Source organism: Oncorhynchus masou, chromosome 22 (assembly GCF_036934945.1).
Source record: "Oncorhynchus masou masou isolate Uvic2021 chromosome 22, UVic_Omas_1.1, whole genome shotgun sequence".
Lineage (NCBI taxonomy): Eukaryota > Metazoa > Chordata > Actinopteri > Salmoniformes > Salmonidae > Oncorhynchus > Oncorhynchus masou.
In genome coordinates this window covers 26,613,403-26,633,344 of record NC_088233.1, presented here as the reverse complement: position 1 = coordinate 26,633,344, position 19,942 = coordinate 26,613,403, and the positions used below count along the sequence as shown (strand labels likewise).

The window sequence follows — 19,942 nt, the reverse complement described above, 5'->3', positions numbered from 1 at the left end:
GAGGTTAGAGTGCTACTTGCAATGAAGAGGAACATGGAAGGGGGGGGGGGGGCAAGAGGAGAACAACAGAGGGAAGAGAAACTTGGGTCCGCACACGCACATACACACAAACTAAACGTTTCTCCTAGTTGAACTCCCTGGGCAGTTGCGTTTCCAACATCTTATTTTTGGCTCTGTCCAGTGACTGTTGACTCTGATAAACTAGCACCATTATATTTCACTCCCCCATCTAAAACTGCAGCCATTTTATTCCAATCTCCCAACTCACACTGAGGCCATTAAATTGCCCTCCACTCCCACGCCATTCTCCCTCTGCCTTCGCTCTCTGTGTTAATGATAGGACAAGACAGACCCACACCTCACACACAGACAGACTCACACCTCACACACAGACAGACTCACACCTCACACACAAAGACAGAAGCATGCACACACACCTCCAAAACACCCTTGGATTAACTTGTCATTTTAAACTACTGTGCCTATTTTCTGGCCCAAACTCCTGCAGAAATCAATGTGTAATATGGAGGCTGAAAAGCCATTAAAAGCAGAGTGATGCCACCAATGGTGAATACAACCCAGGAATCTGTAATCACTGACATTCTCCATTCAGTCTATATATCAGTGTGATTGCAGGCCCTAATGGGTGCTTTACTGTGGACTCTAATGGTGAGGTGGAAATGAGTATTATATATGTATCTGTTTATGAGCTGGTGTAAGCAGTTGGCCCGGTATCCAGGTTTCTCATGCATAACGTCTATGCAAAGCAGCAGATGCAGCCGTGAATCTCCTTTCACACTGAGGAAGGATCTATGAAATATAGAGCTGTAGATTATACTCTGTAGACAGAGTGCTTCTCCGGGAGTTCAAAAGAGGCTCTCTGGAGTTTTACTGAGAGAAAAGAGAGACAGTTGTGTGTCACAAACATTTGAACCCAAGGATTCAGAAGCCAGCGACAACGGGTTCATATAGACCAATCTGTAATGGCAGATGAATTGTTCTGTACCAAGCAGTTCCTGTTCAGTTTAATGATGATCTACAAGCTAAAAGGCTACATTCCTTCATTGCCATTTGAGAATAACTTAGATGAGTGGCAATCACCATTCAAACACATAGGCGAAGCAATGAGAACAGATATTGTAGATTAGCTCACACACACACACACACACACACACACACACACACACACACACACACACACACACACACACACACACACACACACACACACACACACACACACACACACACACACACACACACACACACACACTTCCAACCACCGAGAGATGATCTTTAATCAGTGATTTCCAGCAGGGCTGTTCATGTGCTGACAGGCTAGTCATGTAGCAGGCTAATGCATTATGTCAGCCTGCCTGCATGCGTCCGCTGTGTCTCTGCTTAGATGTAATTGGCTGTCTGACAGTCCTCTATGGACCTGTAGGCCACTGATTACACTGATGGGGTTGGTGGCAGGAACCGTAATGTGACCAAATACATGTTGTGACAGAACAAATCAGTTGGACGGGCATTTGATTTCCAGAGGAGGCCTGTTTTTTCATGGGACCTCCTATGTGTGCACGCGCTTGCACTCATTTTTTAAATGGGGGTTTTAGTAAAGACCACAGGCAGCTCATGAGTCTTAAGTTAGGGGAAGCTTACAATTTATCCTACCGTTTCTACCGATCTACATGCCAGTTCTGAATATTTATATATGCACATTTTTGTGGAACAGTTACATTTAAATAATAACATTTTTGTTTCTCAAAATCATTGTCACGTGGTTAATCATAAAAATCTGAAGTAAAATGATACAAATCTAAAAGTTAAAATTCAACTATGGCTAGAGCACTAGCCTCTGCTATATAGACACATTGATACACTGTGATCCATTGGCGGCTAAATAAATGATTGTCTACAACTCAGTGATAGCCTATAGACTAATGCAGCAGTAGGCCTATAACCTCCATCACCAACTAAGTCAAATACATAGGCCAGAAGCCAACAAATAAAACAAGTAGAAAATATACTGATGAAAGTTCTGGTTCTTTTAATCGCATTAATCTCTCTTCTCCGCCTGTCTGCCTCCCTTTCTAGCTGTCTTGACTTGAGCTATTGCTAGTGAAGTTCAACATTGTACCAAATTATCACAGGGTCCGGCCCGAAGCCGTCGCTAACAAACTCTCAACAGTGTATCAACTAGCCTATTCCGGGACCTCGAAGCTTCCTGCGCCAGTGCGCTCGGGACAAAAAGCATTTTTTTATGAAATCATCAGATCATGATATTTTGTTCTTTAACACAGAGGCTTGGTGATTATTGAGGTCAGGAGTGTTGGAAAGATTTTTCAAACACTGCGGAACGATCTTTCACAATGGATGTCAGAAACAGATTTTGTTGACTTGTGTGAGGCGAAGAACAAAATGGTGGTGTACCAGTTAAGACAATCAGAAAGAAGACATTGCCAAATGGGCACTTATGGAGGCATTCTGGAGACAGACCATACCTTCAACATCCCCCCTTCTTCTTGATGCAACATTTTAAAATTATACTTCAAACACATTATCTTCACACATATTTTAGATGCTTTCACTGACAGCCGCTACTCAATCAGCTAGACCTATTGCCACGCGTAATAACCACTACGCAATCAGCTAGACCTATTGCCATGCGTAATAACCACTACTCAATCAGCTAGACCTATTGCCACACGTAATAACCGCTACTCAATCAGCTAGACCTATTGCCACGCGTAATAACCACTACTCAATCAGCTAGACCTATTGCCACGCGTAATAACCGCTACTCAATCAGCTAGACCTATTGCCACGCGTAATAACCGCTACTCAATCAGCTAGACCTATTGCCACGCGTAATAACCACTACTCAATCAGCTAGACCTATTGCCACGCGTAATAACCGCTACTCAATCAGCTAGACCTATTGCCACGCGTAATGACCACTACTCAATCAGCTAGACCTATTGCCACGCGTAATAACCGCTACTCAATCAGCTAGACCTATTGCCAAACGTAATAACCGCTACTCAATCGGCTAGACCTATTGCCACGCGTAATAACCAAATTGTGTGCTGCCCAAACACACTTGTGATTTGAAACAATCCACAGCTATTTTTAATAAAGAAGCTAATGATCATCTGTGGCTAAGTCATGCTCCCTGGTGAAGTATATTGAATGATTGTATTTAGACAGGAGTAATTACATAATGTTGATTAAACATTCATTTACTTTAGTGTAATGTCTTCTTTCCAATTCGCAAGAGCATCAGATACATGTTCTACACATACCGAGACAGAGGGGAGCTGATTCACTTGCTCGGATGCTTAAACTGAGATTGATGCGCCTTTCTGTCGGCGCGTGTCTCGGTCAAATAAATTATCTATATTTCAATATTTTATTTGGATGGGCTGGGCCCCCTAAGGCCCTCCCATAATATCGACCCTGGTGTGGTTACTGAAGCAGCAAAGTCCCACTAACCGCAAACCAGATGGGATGGCGTATCGCTGCTGAATGCTGTAGTAGCCATGCTGGTTAAGTGTTCCTTTGAATTCTAAATAAATCACAGACATTGTCACCAGAAAAGCACCCCCACACCATCACAACTTCTTCTCCATTCTTCATGGTGGGAACCACACTCACAGAGATCATCCGTTCACCTACTTTGTGTCTCACCAAGACACGGCGGCTGGAACCAAAAATCTCAAATTTGGACTCATCAGACCAAAGGACAGATTTCCACTGGTCTAATGGCCATTGCTCGTGTTTCTTGGCCCAAGCAAGTGTCTTCTTATTATTGGTGTTCTTTAGTATTGGTTTCTTTGCAGCAATTAGACCATGAAGGCCTGATTCACGCGGTCTCCTCTGAACAATTGATGTTGAGATGTGTCTGTTACTTGAACTCTGTGAAGCATTTATTTGGGATGCAATTTAAGAGGCTGGTAACTCTGATGAACTTATCCTCTGCAGCAGAGGTAACTCTGGGTCTTCCTTTCCTGTGGCGGTCCTCATGAGAGCCAGTTTCAGCATAGAGCTTGATGCTTTTTGTGACTGCACTTGAAGAAACTTTGAAAGTTCTTGACATTTTCAAGATTGACTGACCGTAATGTCATAAAGTAATGATGGACTATCATTTCTCTTTGCTTTTTTGAGCTGTTCTTGCCATAATATGGACTTACCAAATCGGGCTATCTTCTTTATACCACCCCTACCTTGCCACAACACAACTGACAGGCTCAAATGCATTAAGAAGGAAAGAAATTCTCATGAAGCTGGTTGAGAGAATACCAATAGTGTGCAAAGCTGTCATCAAGGCAAAGGGTGGCTACTACAAGAATCTCAAATATAAAATATATTTAGATTTGTTTAACACTTTCTTGGTTACTCCATGATTCCATATGTGTTATTTCATAGTTTTGATGTCGTTACTATTATTCTACAATGTAGAAAATAGTACAAATAAAGAAAAACCCTTGAATGAGTAGGTGTGTCCAAACCTTTGACTGGTACTGTATTTGTATATGTGAGGGGGAGTGGTCAACAAAGGAAGTCACTGTAGTTCGTTCCTCTTCAAGGAATGCTACAGGATAACCTTGAGGAGGACACTTGGTTTTGTTGTGAAGGGAATGTAAATTAATGTAAATGACATGTAAATGTGTCTGTCCATCCTCAACTGCTCAACTATACCCTGTCCATCCTCAACTACACCCTGCTCTTTAGAGACGGCTACCCTATGTAGAGTACATAGTCATTGAACACTGGTTACTTTACTAATGTTTACATACTGTTTTACTCACTTTATATGTATATACTGTATTCTAGACTTATCCTCTGTAACTACTGGTATACATAACTTTTCTATTCACATATTGTCTATACATACCATTAACACATGTATGTGTAGATACGTACAGATGGCATTTGGATTAGTGTTACATTGCTATTTGGGTTGTTAATTGGTTTCGTTCCGAATATCTCTTGACTTCTTTATAAAAAATGTGTTTGTTTTTTTGTGTATTATTTGTGTACTTGTTTGTCATTTTACTGCATTGTTAGGCACTAATAACATAAACATTTAGCTGAACTGTGTACACGACCAATAAACTTTCATTTGACAAACATTGAATCCTTATTTAAATGCACATTGGATGCTGAAATAGGAGTAAGGTTTGGGACTGGGGACATGAAACAGAGCTTTGGCAGAAAGTGGATGTGAATGGGAGCAATAATGAAAATGTTTTCAGAGCCTTTGTGCTCTATACTCTTCATGAAGTCACTAGCATAATCCCCACTGCATTTCCGAATTCCTGGATATTTTTTGGAATGTAAATATTTTATGAAAATCTCCATTTGAAAATGTTTATGTTGAAAGTCCACAGTTTACTATGAAGGGAGGTGTTGAGTAATCAAACACACACAGAGCGTGCCAAAACAAAAGCCTTTGATGGTGGTAATCAGACAAAGCATGCCATGTCTTCAGAAATCAACAAAGCCAGTTGAAAGCTCCCTCCCTCCCTCCCTCCCTCCCTCCCTCCCTCCCTCCCTCCCTCCCTCCCTCCCTCCCTCCCTCCCTCCCTCCCTCCCTCCCTCCCTCCCTATTACTCTACTAAGACAATTCAATGGCTAAACATTCAGAAAATATCCCTTCGTAGTAGATTTGAAATAACTTTCCCCCATTCTGTGAACACTTCATCTACAGCTCTCTGCATGTCTCATACTATTTCACGTTCACAAACTTCTCATTCTGATATTAGACTGCTGAAGGTCAGGGAGTTACTGTGTGTATTATTGCTTTAGTGTGTGTGTATGTGTTTGGTGCTTGGGCATGCTGAGTGTGTCTCTGGTCTCCAGTGTGTTTGTGTGTGTGCCTGGGACGTCTGTGCCCCCGGGCTGTTCTCCTGCTGTGACAAGGCAAAGGGGGGGTCAAACACACACCCCGCCCCCAACCCCCTCCGACAACGTACACCCAAACACAGATTTGTGAGGAAAAAGAAACGCTGCTGTGCCGAATGGGCTTTAATGTTATTTCTGCTTCCTGAATTACAGAGCCCTCCCCCTCCCTCGCTCTGCCTCGGGGCTCGACTCCAGACTACTGCTATCCCTCTCACTGTCTCTCGCTCTTACTATCCCCTCTCACTCACTTCTATCTATTCAATTCTCTTCTGGCTCCCATTTCACCCTGCCTCTCTATCTCAGCATCACTCTCTCTCTATCCCTCTCCTTCTATTGATCTCAAATCCCCCTTAGCCTCTCATGCCTTTTATTCCAATTGTTTCTATTGCACTTTATTCAATTCAAGGGTCTTTCTTGGCATGGGAAACGTGTTAACATTGCCAAAGCAAGTGAGGTAGATAATATACAAAAGTGAAATAAACAATACACATTAACAGTAAACATTACACATACAGAAAATGATTCTCTTTCTTCACATGCTCTTCCTAGATTACATCGCAATACGTTTTTCTGCCAACTTCACTATACTGACAACTTTTTTCCAGCTTTTCTTTATTTATATATATATTTTTTTACCTTTATTTAACTAGGCAAGTCAGTTAAGAACAAATTCTTATTTTCAATGACGGCCTAGGAACTGTGGGTTAACTGCCTGTTCGGGGGCAGAACGACAGATTTGTACCTTGTCAGCTCAGGGATTTGAACTTGCAAGATATTGCCCGTATCAAAGCCAAAACTTTTATTTCCAGCAAACAACGTAGTAATCATTTTGGTAAAGTTCTGCCTATATTTAACAAATTACAAGTTGTATGATATGTTATGAATTTGCAATACGTATGAATTCCACATTTTATCTGGCTAACCTTGGTTAGGTGGCTAAGGTTAGCTAGGCTAGGTGTTAGGTTTAGGGGTTGGGAGTTAGGTTAAAGGGTTAAGGTTAGGGGGAGGGTTAGCTAAAAAGTGAAGTAGTTGCAAAGTATATGAAAAGTAGCAAGAAGTTGCAAAGTTGCTAAAATACTAACGTTGTCTGTGATGAGATTCGAACACGGAACCTTTGGGCGGCTAGACGTTGACATTTTATGCCCACCCATTCACGCGCCTTTCGTTTTTACCTTAAGTAACCTTCTGTCTTATGTAACCATACCAAACGTAACATTTCATACTCAATTGAGTGTCCTGGATTCTTGGTTTGATCATTCATGGAAATAAAATAGCTGAAAACATGGATGGAGAACAAGCTATCGGATGAAAAACACCGGAGCTTTGGCGCAGGTATAGTAACGTGTAAATCATAGACCATAGATGCTGATAAGTGATTCTCCTGTGTCCCATTGTGTCATAGCTCCGCGGCTCTGACACCACCATCTGCGGGGGATGCATAGCACCTCCCCACAGGTCCCAACCAACGCGTCTCAGGTATGTATCCTCTAGTCATTTGAATGTGTTGACAGTTGGAGAAATTGTTTGAGCTGTGCTAAAAATTCTAAAAAGTATGAAAGCTAACGGTCCAATATTCCACTGTTGTGCATACGTGTACACATTTTGGTAAACAGTATGATAAACCCTTAACGCCACTTGGCAAAAAATTAAATAAATGCTCCCACTTTTTAGTATTTTTATTTCTATTTCTACAAATCAAAGTATGAACATAAAATCGTCCAAAATAATATTTAGATATGTAACTGTATTGACTTTTTCCCTCACCACTATTTTATATTGCATTGTTCGCCACTTTGTCACTTCCCCCTCCAAAAACCCAGTACCCAATGAATAAATAGAAAAAGAGGCCCTCCTCTGTGGCTGTCTAACAAGTGGCCTAAATCAGACTGCAGGAATGAAACAATGGAAGGATAAAACTATGAGAGCAGGCTAGATGTAATTATCAGACACGTCAGAGGCAAGTAACCCAAACAGCATTCTAACTCCATGAGATGGGGAGTGTAGAGAGGAAGAAGGGAGTGTGGGATGACTTCAGGTGGCTTAAAACGGATGTTGTGTGCCTTATCTGTCATCTGCAGCACCTCTGCTCTTATTCTCGAGAGGCAAAGTCAGAGGGTGGGGGGGGGGGGGGGCATAGATTGTGTGTTTGTGTCTGTGTGTATGCCTGTGGGTGTGTGTAATGCAGTTTAATTTCCCCCTCCTCTTCCTTAGCTCAGAGGGATAATAACCCTGAGCTTCTCCTCTCCTCTCTGCGTGCTGCAATCTGTCTTGATGGCAGACCTCTACACGGTTACCACCTGATGGATCCTGACTCTGGCCTATATCAGGATGGCCATGGAGGTCTGGGAGATGTGTATTGAGGCACATGTGCATGTTAACTTCCTCTGCAGGAACAACAAACTAGCTTCTTGCTTCTGACTTAAAGTTTACAAAGATGGCTTGGATTGCAATTGGTAGCAAAGTATTGAATCCTAGTGGGCAATGTTGGATGCTCGCATAATGGTGCCTTGTGACTATGAAACCATTAGCATGTAGCCATGTTAGTGTATAGCTAGCGCATAGCTAGCAGGTAGCTGGTGTGTAGCTAGCGGGTTGTTACTATGTAATGTGTAGCTCCTTACCTGTGGTGGTGAGGCAGTGTTCCTCGTCACTGTTGTCCTGACAGTTGTCCTGTCCGTTACACAGGAAACTGCGGTCCACACAGCGCCCGTTACGACACTTGAAGCGGGCCTCCAGGCACACCAGCGGGTTACCTGCTGTGAGAGGACCACAACACAGCTCAGAGGTTAGAGGTCAGGGGATAGAGGTCAGGGGTTAGGTATGTGATAAATAAACTGTAGGCATTCTTTTGTTTAATTTTTACAACCACCAGCTCCTTAAACTGAAGAAACCTAAAAAAAAACTAGAGAAACATCAAACCTTTAACACGGTCCAATTTATCAATTTATCAAAGAAATATCAAATGCATCACACTGCATCGAGAGATACAGTAAAACCTTTTGATCTCGGTTTTTGATTAGATACACAAATCCAACTAGCATGAGAGACCTCAGAACACTTCAGATTCCTCTTTGCACTCTTGTGCTGCTTGGCCTTTGTTCCAAGCCTGAGCAGAATGAGGCTGAATTATCTTGTAAGAATATCCAGACAATTAGGCAGTAGAGACATAGTGGTCGGTTCTCAGAGCGCGGCGTTCGTAGCACAGAGCACGTGGAAGGAGCGCAGTTCCATTTAAATGGCTAGATTAGATGTGCATCAGCGTGGGGGCCTGCAGGCTAGGCACAGTGTCTCTGACGATGGAGAGTGATTGGCTCGTTAGAAGCTGCTCTGCCGAGATGGAGAGAAACAGGAACAGAGGGAGGGAGCCATGTGAGCCCACTCCCAAATCCACCACTTCTATATACTACAGCTAAAGCTGGCTCTCAAATGATCCGAACACTGATCATACAGTAGGTCCAGAAGACCAACCTGTGTTTAAACCACAGTGTATGTGGTTAAATAGAGAGTGGCTTCCATGACATACTGTACATTAAGGTCATGATGGGGTATTATGTCAGGGTTAGTATGGGATGGGAGGTGGTTGCTGTGGGATACTCACTGCATTTCTTCTCGTCGCTCCCGTCAGGACAGTCGCTGAAGCCATTGCAACGGAAGCGCCCGATAATACAGTGTATCCCGTTGGCACAGGCAAAGAACGTCGGAGCACACTTGGACTTTATCTTGGCTGTGGGGAGGAGAGGAGAGGAGTGGGGGAGAGAGCGAGGGAGAGGAGGGGGAGACGCGTCTGTTATTAGGATAATGCAGAAATTACTATGGATGGATGATGCTGCAGTTGTAAATGTCTCATAATAGAGTTGAGCTGTGGGGAAAAGAGGGAAATATGAGAAAGAAGAAAGAATGAGAAGAAGGGAAAGAAGTAGAGGGAGAGAAAGGGAAGGAAGGAGAGAGAGAGATGAAGAACAGGACAGTGAGAGAGGGGGAGACAAGGAGTGAGAGGCGAGTGGGAGGGATAGAGGGATGTGGGTTGTACCAGACAATCACTGTATATTACAGGCTGCTGCTCACATTTCATTCATGGCCTTAAAGGATCCTTCTTATTGACATTCTGGCAATGGTGAGTTCTAATACATAATGTTACAAATGTAGTTCTGTTATACTAAAGGTCAGTGAATTTATCAGTTCTACTTGTCCTGCAGTACTTCTTTGCACTTTCTCTATAGACCTACCCCCCACCTTAAGAGCTACAGGTTGGAAACAGAATGGAAAGCAGTTAGGAAGGAGAGCAGACAGAAAGCAGACAGAGACAAAGAGAGAACAAAGTGGAGGGAAGCGTTAGTATAGATCCACCATCGATCAATCTAATGGAGGGTAGATGGAGGGAGGGCCAGATCTCAGTGGCTAGCCAGGAGATTGACGAGCCTCCACCCCTATGGGGGTGGGGGTGTGTGGGTGGAGGGGTGTGTTTAACCTCAGCAGCACCTAACTTTAGCTGCCTGCTTTAGACACATTGATCCCCTCTCTGGAGGAAAACACTGTGGAGAAAGTAGCTACACCAGGCAGAGGACAGACAGGGAGACGTGTGGGGAGAAGTCAGACCAGAAAGTACTAGGTTACTTTGGATGCTTTTCAGTCCAGAGCAGAAAATTACTTTCATGGGCCTGGATAGGCGTTTTGAGAAGTGCATTGGATTTGCCTAGACCCAGGGAGTCTGTCCCATAGTGTGACACAAGCTTGCTATGGCAAGCTGAGTCCATCTGGGACACTGCCGTGCAAATCAAAGAACCTCAGCGCATTATCTAGATTAGAAATCCACTATCTGGTGGGGGGACGGGACGGGAAGGAGAAGAGAGAGAGCTAAAACCACTTATCCTTCAGAACCTTTACTTCTTAATCTGTACTTTATAATTTATTCAACATTCAAAGTTTAATTCCCCCTGGAAAATGTATGCAAAACAAAAGCTTAGTAAATCAGACGCTATATTTAACCTTCTGTAGGTGGCATGGTCAACTCAGCAGTCAGTTGAGCAACCACCAGTAACCAGTTAGCCACTAGTATGTGGGCACAGACACTGCATACATAACCGGCTGCTCTAGTAAAACCCAGCATTACAAAGCAAGGCCTCAACCCTCTGAATCACTGACACAGGAAAGGGGTGTAGTGAGTGGGTACACAGTATATCTCTAAGCCAGCCAACACCCAAACATCTCCCTGTGTTTTCGCCACTTTGAATAACAAAGAGAATTATTATTGGCCTGTCCATGGCTTGGCACTGCGCCATTTAAAATGCCAGGGGCACACATTTCTCCCCCTACAATCCATTGTGGTAGGCTGATTTATGAGCTCTTTCAAGCTGCAGCGATTATGTGTGGAAGAAGGAGGGGTACGCAGAGCACCCGCATACTCTCTCCTCTCCTCGATGAAATGCAATCCCTCAACACTGGAGCGTCTGGTCTGCCTGTGTGTGTGTGTGCGTGTGCACGTTTGTGTGTGTGTGTGTGTGTGTGTGTGTGTGTGTACAGCCTTTGTTTACAGCCACAGCGGAGGCCCTGAGTGCTTAAAGCCCATTCTGCATGGATGGTATATCACATTCATTAAACTCTGCGGAGAAAAAAGACATGGCTCTGAGTTGTTATTTTTCTTCATATTTTCTCACTCTCTCACTTTGCTGTGGAAAACAATCAAAACAGATTGCATCTGTTTCTCACATATCATGTCTTTCTTGCATTTCTTTTGGTCTCCTAAAAAAATGAAAAATCGATGGAAGATTGGTTTGTGGCTACATGGATCTGAAGTCTGAATCCACTTCTTTTGTCTGCTCCTTTCCTTCATCATCTACTCATACGAAGGACAGGAGACGAGGATGCACCCCTGGAAAGGGGCCCCTTTCCTTTTCCCCTTTATCCCGGACCCGGGGTGCATCCTCGTCAGTAGTCCAACTAAATGTATTCAACTGAAATGTGTCTTCCACATTTAACCCAAGCCTTTAATCAACATCCACGTCTTTGGCTTCCAGGGAAACCTTCCGGTTACTCGCCCAATGCTCTTCCGCCCCTTGCCCTGTCATGGCTTCCTTTCCTCCTTCTCCCCCAGAAACCCAGTAGCACCAGTATGGATACCCACTGTCTAATCCAAGCTTATATTGTCAGAATTAGTTTTAAAAATTGCATTAATGGTAATTTCAAGGCAGTTGCACAGAAGCTGGATTGGTGGGGGTGTGTGGGTGGAGGGGTGTGGAATGGGGAAGTTAATGTGCTTATAGCTGCATTCACATCTCATTGGGGTCACCTCGTCCTTCACAGGCAGAGCAGAGCACAGCTCTCAGGACATAAAAAACCAATCAAAGTTAATTAGAGAAGCTACATAGTTTTGGGTAAAAGAGGGGGAGCGGAGAGAGGAGAGGCTTTACGAAACAAAAAATCAGACCCTGTTATTAAATGTCCCTGGTTTATTCCTCTGTGAAAGTGTTCTCTTTGTTTTTGTTGCCCGGAATCCCTTGCTCTCCACCTCTCTAAATTTAAGTACATTCTTGTTTCTTTTCCAGAGCATTGTCCTTCAACCTCTCCCACTCCCTCCCCCCACTCTTCCACCACTACTATCACGCGCTCCCTCTTAGTTGAACTTCTCTAATTCTGGGCCAAGTTTTCCCCCTTCTCCTCTGAGCCTAAATAGAGGTTGTTTACAAAAAACATCCCCAGTTTTTTTTTGTATGGCTTCCAAAGTCAGTGGGGGTCTTCAGCTCAGCTGTACAAAATAAAATGAATGCGCCTGCAGTCAAGTAAGGCCAATACCAGCAGGAAAATGAAATTGAAGCTTATTTACTGCATTTCTACGCAATTTAAAAACTCAAAAATGACATTTAGAGAACAGCAAAAAACAAGCTACATTTACTTCAGACGTTATTACCTTGTTGCTGTAGCTTCATTTACAGTGCGGAAAGTATTCAGGCCCCTTGACCTTTTCCACATGTTGTTATGTTACAGCCTTATTCTAAAATGCATTAAATAGAAGTTTTCCCTCAATCTACACACAATACCCCATAATGACAAAGTGAAAACAGGTTTTTAGAAATGTTTGCAAATGTGTATATATATATATATATATATATATATATATATACACCTGTTTTCACTTTGTCATTATGGGGTATTATGTATAACAGAAATACTTTATTTACATAAGTATTCAGACCCTTTGCTATGAGACTCGAAATTGAACTGTTTCCATTGATCATCCTTGAGATGTTTCTACAACTTGATTGGAGTCCACCTGTGGTAAAACACTGCTATGCACTAGCTACATAAGCACTGTGATTAAAACTCTAGCTTAGTTTCATGTCAAATCAAACAGCAGTTACAGTACCTAGCCCAAGTCATCTACACAGGGGTGGGAAACTCCAGTCCTCGATTGGTGTCACACTTTTTCGCCATCCCCAGCAAACACAGCTGATTAATCAATTTGCATTGTAAACTGAAGATCAGGATTATGTGATTATTGGAGTCAGGTGTGTTAGCTGGGGCAAAAAAAGGCACTCGAGGACTGGAATAACAACCATCTTTACCTGCCAAATGATGCCGCTGGCGCAAAGGCACACACCCACGCACCCACACTTGATGGGTGAGTGCTTTTCCTTTCAAATCCTTCCTAAACCTTACACTAGAGAACATTCTTAATTGCAAATATGTTTGCCATAAAAGCATCTAAGCAGCGAAGAGCATGATAGTTTTAGCTTTAATGAAATACTTTAGATTTTTTCCTAACAGCATCCCTCCAACCTTCTCCTCTCCTTCCGCAGCCAATACTTTCCCTCTTTATTTTCTTTCCCCCTCAGCCCCTCCTTCCTTCTCTCCCTCGCTCCATAAGAAAATAAGTCTCTGAGAACAGGTGGACCAGGTCGTGATGAGCATGCATGAGCGAGAGTGAGGAGTGACATGGAGCGGAGGGGAATAAAAGGAGAGAGAGAGAGAGAGAGAGAGAGAGAGGAGTTGAAAGGATATTCTCTGACCTTGCCTGTGCGTTTGTGTGGGAAGGAAAATCGATGGGTAATGGAGTCTGGGTGAAAGCAAGGAGGGCACACAGAGACAGAGGCAGTCTGCTAGGAGGTTGGGAGATCAAACTAATCAATCTGGCTCCTTCAGAGTCCTGGCCCAGTCTGAGGCTGTACAATGCAATAAACATCTGAGGGAGAACAATGTACAGTAGGTTGGCACTAAAGAGCAGCCTTCGGCCTTGCTCTCTCTTGGCCCTGAAACGTTAATGGAACTTTTCGATCATGCACAGCAACGTTCAGGCGATATTACCAACATGTGTAGAAGGGGAGCAGTGACTCCTGGACACTGTATGTCTTTGCAATGATTTTAAATCAGTCTACGTCATAAACTGTCAAGGCACTATGTGCAACCTTCTGTCAAGAAAAGTGTGTGCTATATCAAATATGTGGCGCCGAAGGAGGTGGCTGCTGTTTTACAATCCCGTAACCAATTGTGCTATTGTGTATGTTTTGTCGTGTTATTTGTAACTTATTTTGTACATAATGTTTCTGCCACCAGGGCAGCGATTACTCACCCCATACTGGAGACATTCTTCTTCCTCAACAAGTCGGGCGGGAAGGATTTACTCCAGACACGTGACAAGGCCCTCATCCCCGTCATTTGCAGGAAGAAAAGATGGAGGTATTGTGGACGACGGTCTGGGTGCCTTGTAAGGATCCGTTGCCAAGAGGGTAATCTACCTTTTCCATGTTTCCTATTAGCCAACGTACAATCAATCAATAATAAAATCGATTAACTATGTCTCGAGGTTTTGCTCGCCTGAGGTAGAGTAGCTCATGATAAGCTGTAGATCTCACTATTTACCAAGAGAGTTTACATCTATATTTTTCATAGCTGTCTATATACCATCGCAGACTGGTGCTGGCACCAAAACCGCACTCAATGAGCTGTATACGGCCATAAGCAAACAGGAAAACGCTCATCCAGAGGCGGCGCACCTAGTGGCCGGGGACTTTAATGCAGGGAAACTCAAATCAGTTTAACCTAATTTCTATCAGCATGTTAAATGTATAACCAGAGAAAAAAACTCTTGACCACCTTTACTCCAGAGACAGAGACGCATATGAAGCGTTGGACTCGTAATCGGAAGGTTGCAAGTTCTAATCCCCGAGCTGACAAGTACAAATCTGTCGTTCTGCCCCTGAACAGGCAGTTAACCCACTGTTCCTAGACCGTCATTGAAAATAATAATTTGTTCTTAACTTCTTCGATATAGGGGGCGCTCTTTTAATTTTTGGATAAAAAAACGTTCCCGTTTTAAACAAGATATTTTGTCACGAAAAGATGCTCGACTATGCATATAATTGACAGCTTTGGAAAGAAAACACTCTGACGTTTCCAAAACTGCAAATATATTATCTGTGAATGCCACAGAACTGATGCTACAGGCGAAACCAAGATGAAATTTCAAACAGGAAATGGCCCAGATATTGAGGGCGCTGTGTTCCAATGTCTCCTTATATGGCTGTGAATGCGCCAGGAATGAGCCTACACTTTCTGTCATTTCCCCAAGGTGTCTGCAGCATTGTGACGTATTTGTAGGCATATCATTGGAAGATTGACCATAAGAGACTACATTTACCAGGTGCCCGCTTGGTGTCCTCCATCGAAATTATTGCATAATCTCCAGCTGCGTGCATTTTACCATTTGCTTCAGAGGAGAAAGTCAACTGCCACAAATGATTTATCATCGAATAGATATGTGAAAAACACCTTGAGGATTGATTCTAAACAACGTTTGCCATGTTTCTGTCGATATTATGGAGTTAATTTGGAAAAAAGTTTGGCGTTATGACGGAATTTTCGTTTTTTTTTCTTAGCCAAACGTGATGAACAAAACGGAGCGATTTCTCCTACACAAATAATCTTTTTGGAAAAACTGAACATTTGCTATCTAACTGAGAGTCTCCTCATTGAAAACATCTGAAGTTCTTCAAAGGTAAATGATTTTATTTGAATGCTTTTCTTGTTTTTGTGAAAATGTTGCCTGCTGAATGCAAGGCTTAATGCTATGCTAGCTATCAATACTCTTACACAAATGCTTGTGTAGCTATGGTTGAAAAGCATATTTTGAAAATCTGAGATGACAGTATTGTTAACAAAAGGCTAAGCTTGTGAGTGAATATATTTCTTTCATTTCATTTGCGATTTTCATGAATAGTTAACGTTGCATTATGCTAATGAGCTTGAGGCTATTATTACGCTCCCGGATACGGGATTGCTCGACGCAAGAAGTTAACTGACTTGCCTAGTTAAATAAAGGTCAAATAAAAAAATAAAATAAATTACAAGCAAAAAAATAAAGCAGTAAGCACCAGTGACCCGCTCAACAAGAAAGTGGTCAGATGAAGCAGATGCTAAGCTACAGGACTGTTTTGCAAGCACAGACTGGAATATGTTCCGGGATTCTTCCGATGGCATTGAGGAGTACACCACATATGTCGCTGGCTTCATCAATAAGCGCATCGATGACGTCATCCCACAGTGACCATACGTACATACGCCAACCAGAAGCCAATGATTACAGGCAACATCCGCACTGAGCTAAAAGGTAGAGCTGCCGCTTTCCAGGAGGGGGACTCTAATCCAGAAGCTTATAAGAAATCCTGCCAGGCCCTCCGATGAACCATCATAAAAGCAAAGCATCAATACAAGGCTAAGATTGAATCATACTACACCGGCTACGACACTACTCGGATGTGGCAGGGCTTGCAAACTATTATAGACTACAACGGGAAGCACAGCCACAAGCTACCCAGTGACACAAACCTACCAGTCAAGCTAAATTACTTATATGCTCACTTCAAGGTAAGTAGCACTGAAACATATATGAGTGCACCAGCTGTTCCAGACGACTGTGTGATCACGCTGTCCATAGCTTTTAAATAGGTCAACATTCACAAGGTTGCAGGGCCAGACAGATTACCAGGACGTGTACTCCGAGCATGCGCTGAACAACAGGCAAGTGTCTTCACTGACATTTTCAAACGGTCGCTGATTGAGTCTGTAATGCCAACATGTTTCAAGCAGACCACCATAGTCCCTGTGTCCAAGAAAACTAAGGTAACCTGCCTAAATGACTACCGAACTGAAGCACTCACGTCTGTAGCCATGACGTGTTCTGAAAGGCTGGTCATGGCTCACATCAACACCATTATCCCAGAAACCCTAGAACAACTCCAATTTGCATACCACCCCAACAGATCCACAGATGAGGCCATCTCTATTGCACTTAACACTGCTCTTTTCAATCTGGACAAAGGAACACCTATGTAAGAATGCTATTCATTGACTACAGCTCACTGTTCAACACCATAATGCCCTCAAAGCAAATCAGTAAGCTATGGACCCTGGGACTAAACACCTCCCTCTGCAACTGGTTCCTGGACTTCCTGACGGGCTGCCCCCAGGTGGTAAGGATAGGTAACAAAACATCCGCCACGCTGATCCCCAACACGGGGGATCAGGGGTGCGTGCTCAGTCCCCTCCTGCACTCCCTGTTCACTCATGACTGCATGGCCAGGCACGAGTCCAACACCATCATCAAGTTTTCTGATGACACAACAGTGGTAAGCCTGATCACTGACAATGATGAGACAGCCTACAGGGAGGAGGTCAGAGACCTGGTCGTGTGGTGCCAGGACAACAACCTCTCCCTCAATGTGATCAAGACAAAGGAGATGATTGTGGACTACAGGAAAAGGAGGACCGAGCATGCCGCCATTATCATCTACGGGGCTGCAGTGGAGCAGGTTGAGAGCTTCAAGTTTCTTGGTGTCCACATCACCAACAAACTGTCCAAGCACACTAACATGCTGACCAGACCGGACACGTCGCATGCCCGAGCATCGCAAAATACATTTAGAAATCCATGTTATTCAATTATTGCACCCACACTGCTCTAAAATAGAACACCTTTCTATATCTAACACAGATCACACTGCAACGTTCTTTGCTTCACGGAAACATGGCTCACTGGAGAGACGCTCTCGGATGCGGTGCAGCCAGCGGGTTTCTCCACACATCGCGCCGACAGAAACAAACACCTTTCTGATAAGAAGAGTGGTGGGGCGTATGCCTTATGGCTAACGAGACGTGGTCTGATCACAGAAACATACAGGAACTCAAATCCTTCTGTTCACCTGATTTAGAATTCCTCACAATCAAATGTAGACCGCATTATCTACCAAGAGAATTCTCTTCGATTATAATCACAGCCGTATATATTCCCTCCCAAGCAGACACATCGATGGCTCTGAACGAACTTTATTTGACTCTTTGCAAACTGGAATCGATACAGGCTGCATTCATTGTTGCTGGGGATTTTAACAAGGCTAATCTGAAAACAAGACTCCCTAAAATGTATCAGCATATCGATTGCGCCACCAGGGCTGGAAAAACCTTGGATCACTGTTATTCTAACTTCCGCGACTTCCCCGCCCCCCTTTCGGAAAAGCTGACCACGACTCCATTTTGCTGATCCCTGCCTACAGACAGAAACTAAAACAAGAAGCTCCCACACTGAGGTCTGTCCAACGCTGGTCCGACCAAGCTGATTCCACACTCCAAGACTGCTTCCATCACGTGGACTGGGACATGTTTCGTGTTGCGTCAGGCAACAACTTTGACGAATACGCTGATTCGGTGTGCGAGTTCATTAGAACGTGCGTTGAAGATGTCGTTCCCATAGCAACGATTAAAACATTCCCGAACCAGAAACCGTGGATTGATGGCAGCATTCGCGTGAAACTGAAAGCGCGAACCACTGCTTTTAATCAGAGCAAGGTGACTGGTAACATGACCGAATACCAAACAGTGCAGCTATTTCCTCCGTAAGGCTATCAAACAAGCTAAGCGTCAGTATAGAGACAAAGTAGAATCTCAATTCAACGGCTCAGACACTAGAGGTATGTGGCAGGGTCTAGAGTCAATCACGGACTACAAGATGAAATCCAGCTCAGTCACGGACCAGGATGTCTTGCTCCCAGGCAGACTAAATAACTTTTTTGCCCAATTTGAGGACAATACAGTGCCACTGACACGGCCTGCAACGGAAACATGCGGTCTCTCCTTCACTGCAGCCGAGGTGAGTAAAACATTTAAACGTGTTAACCCTCGCAAGGCTGCAGGCCCAGACGGCATCCCCAGCTGCGCCCTCAGAGCATGCGCAGACCAGCTGGCTGGTGTGTTTATGGACATATTCAATCAATGCCTATACCAGTCTGCTGTTCCCACATGCTTCAAGAGGGCCACCATTGTTCCTGTTCCCAAGAAAGCTAAGGTAACTGAGATAAATGACTACCGCGCCGTAGCACTCACTTCCGTCATCATGAAGTGCTTTGAGAGACTAGTCAAGGACCATATCACCTCCACCCTACCTGACACCCTAGACCCACTCCAATTTGCTTACCGCCCAAATAGGTCCACAGACGACGCAATCTCAACCACACTGCACACTGCCCTAACCCATCTGGACAAGAGGAATACCTATGTGAGAATGCTGTTCATCGACTACAGCTCGGCATTTAACACCATAGTACCCTCCAAGCTCGTCATCAAGCTCGAGACCCTGGGTCTCGACCCCGCCCTGTGCAACTGGGTACTGGACTTCCTGACGGGCCGCCCCCAAGTGGTGAGGGTAGGCAAAAACATCTCCACCCCGCTGATCCTCAACACTGGGGCCTCACAAGGGTGCGTTCTGAGCCCTCTCCTGTACTCCCTGTTCACCCACGACTGCGCGGCAATGCACGCCTCCAACTCAATCATCAAGTTTGCGGACGACACAACAGTGGTAGGCTTGATTACCAACAACGACGAGACGGCCTACAGGGAGGAGGTGAGGGCCCTCGGAGTGTGGTGTCAGGACAATAACCTCACACTCAACGTCAACAAAACTAAGGAGATGATTGTGGACTTCAGGAAACAGCAGAGGAAACACCCCCCTATCCACATCGATGGAACAGTAGTGGAGAGGGTAGTAAGTTTT

The 19,942-nt window shown here is 44.0% G+C and overlaps 1 protein-coding gene across 2 annotated transcripts in view; it reads right to left on the bottom strand.

The window, feature by feature from the left end:
* LOC135509246 (low-density lipoprotein receptor class A domain-containing protein 3-like) overlaps positions 1 to 19,942 on the bottom strand; it is a 170,747-nt gene that overhangs the window by 50,756 nt on the left and 100,049 nt on the right. The window contains exons 1-3 of one of the 2 annotated variants that reach the window (XM_064929740.1): positions 14,471 to 15,449; positions 9,506 to 9,631; positions 8,529 to 8,663 (exon numbers count right to left, since the gene is read on the bottom strand). In XM_064929740.1, the coding sequence (XP_064785812.1) occupies positions 8,529 to 8,663; positions 9,506 to 9,631; positions 14,471 to 14,486 (277 nt within the window). In that variant the 5' untranslated portion in view covers positions 14,487 to 15,449. Of the gene's footprint in view, positions 1 to 8,528; positions 8,664 to 9,505; positions 9,632 to 14,470; positions 15,450 to 19,942 lie in introns of those variants that run through there. The other variant, XM_064929739.1, reaches the window with a different exon arrangement.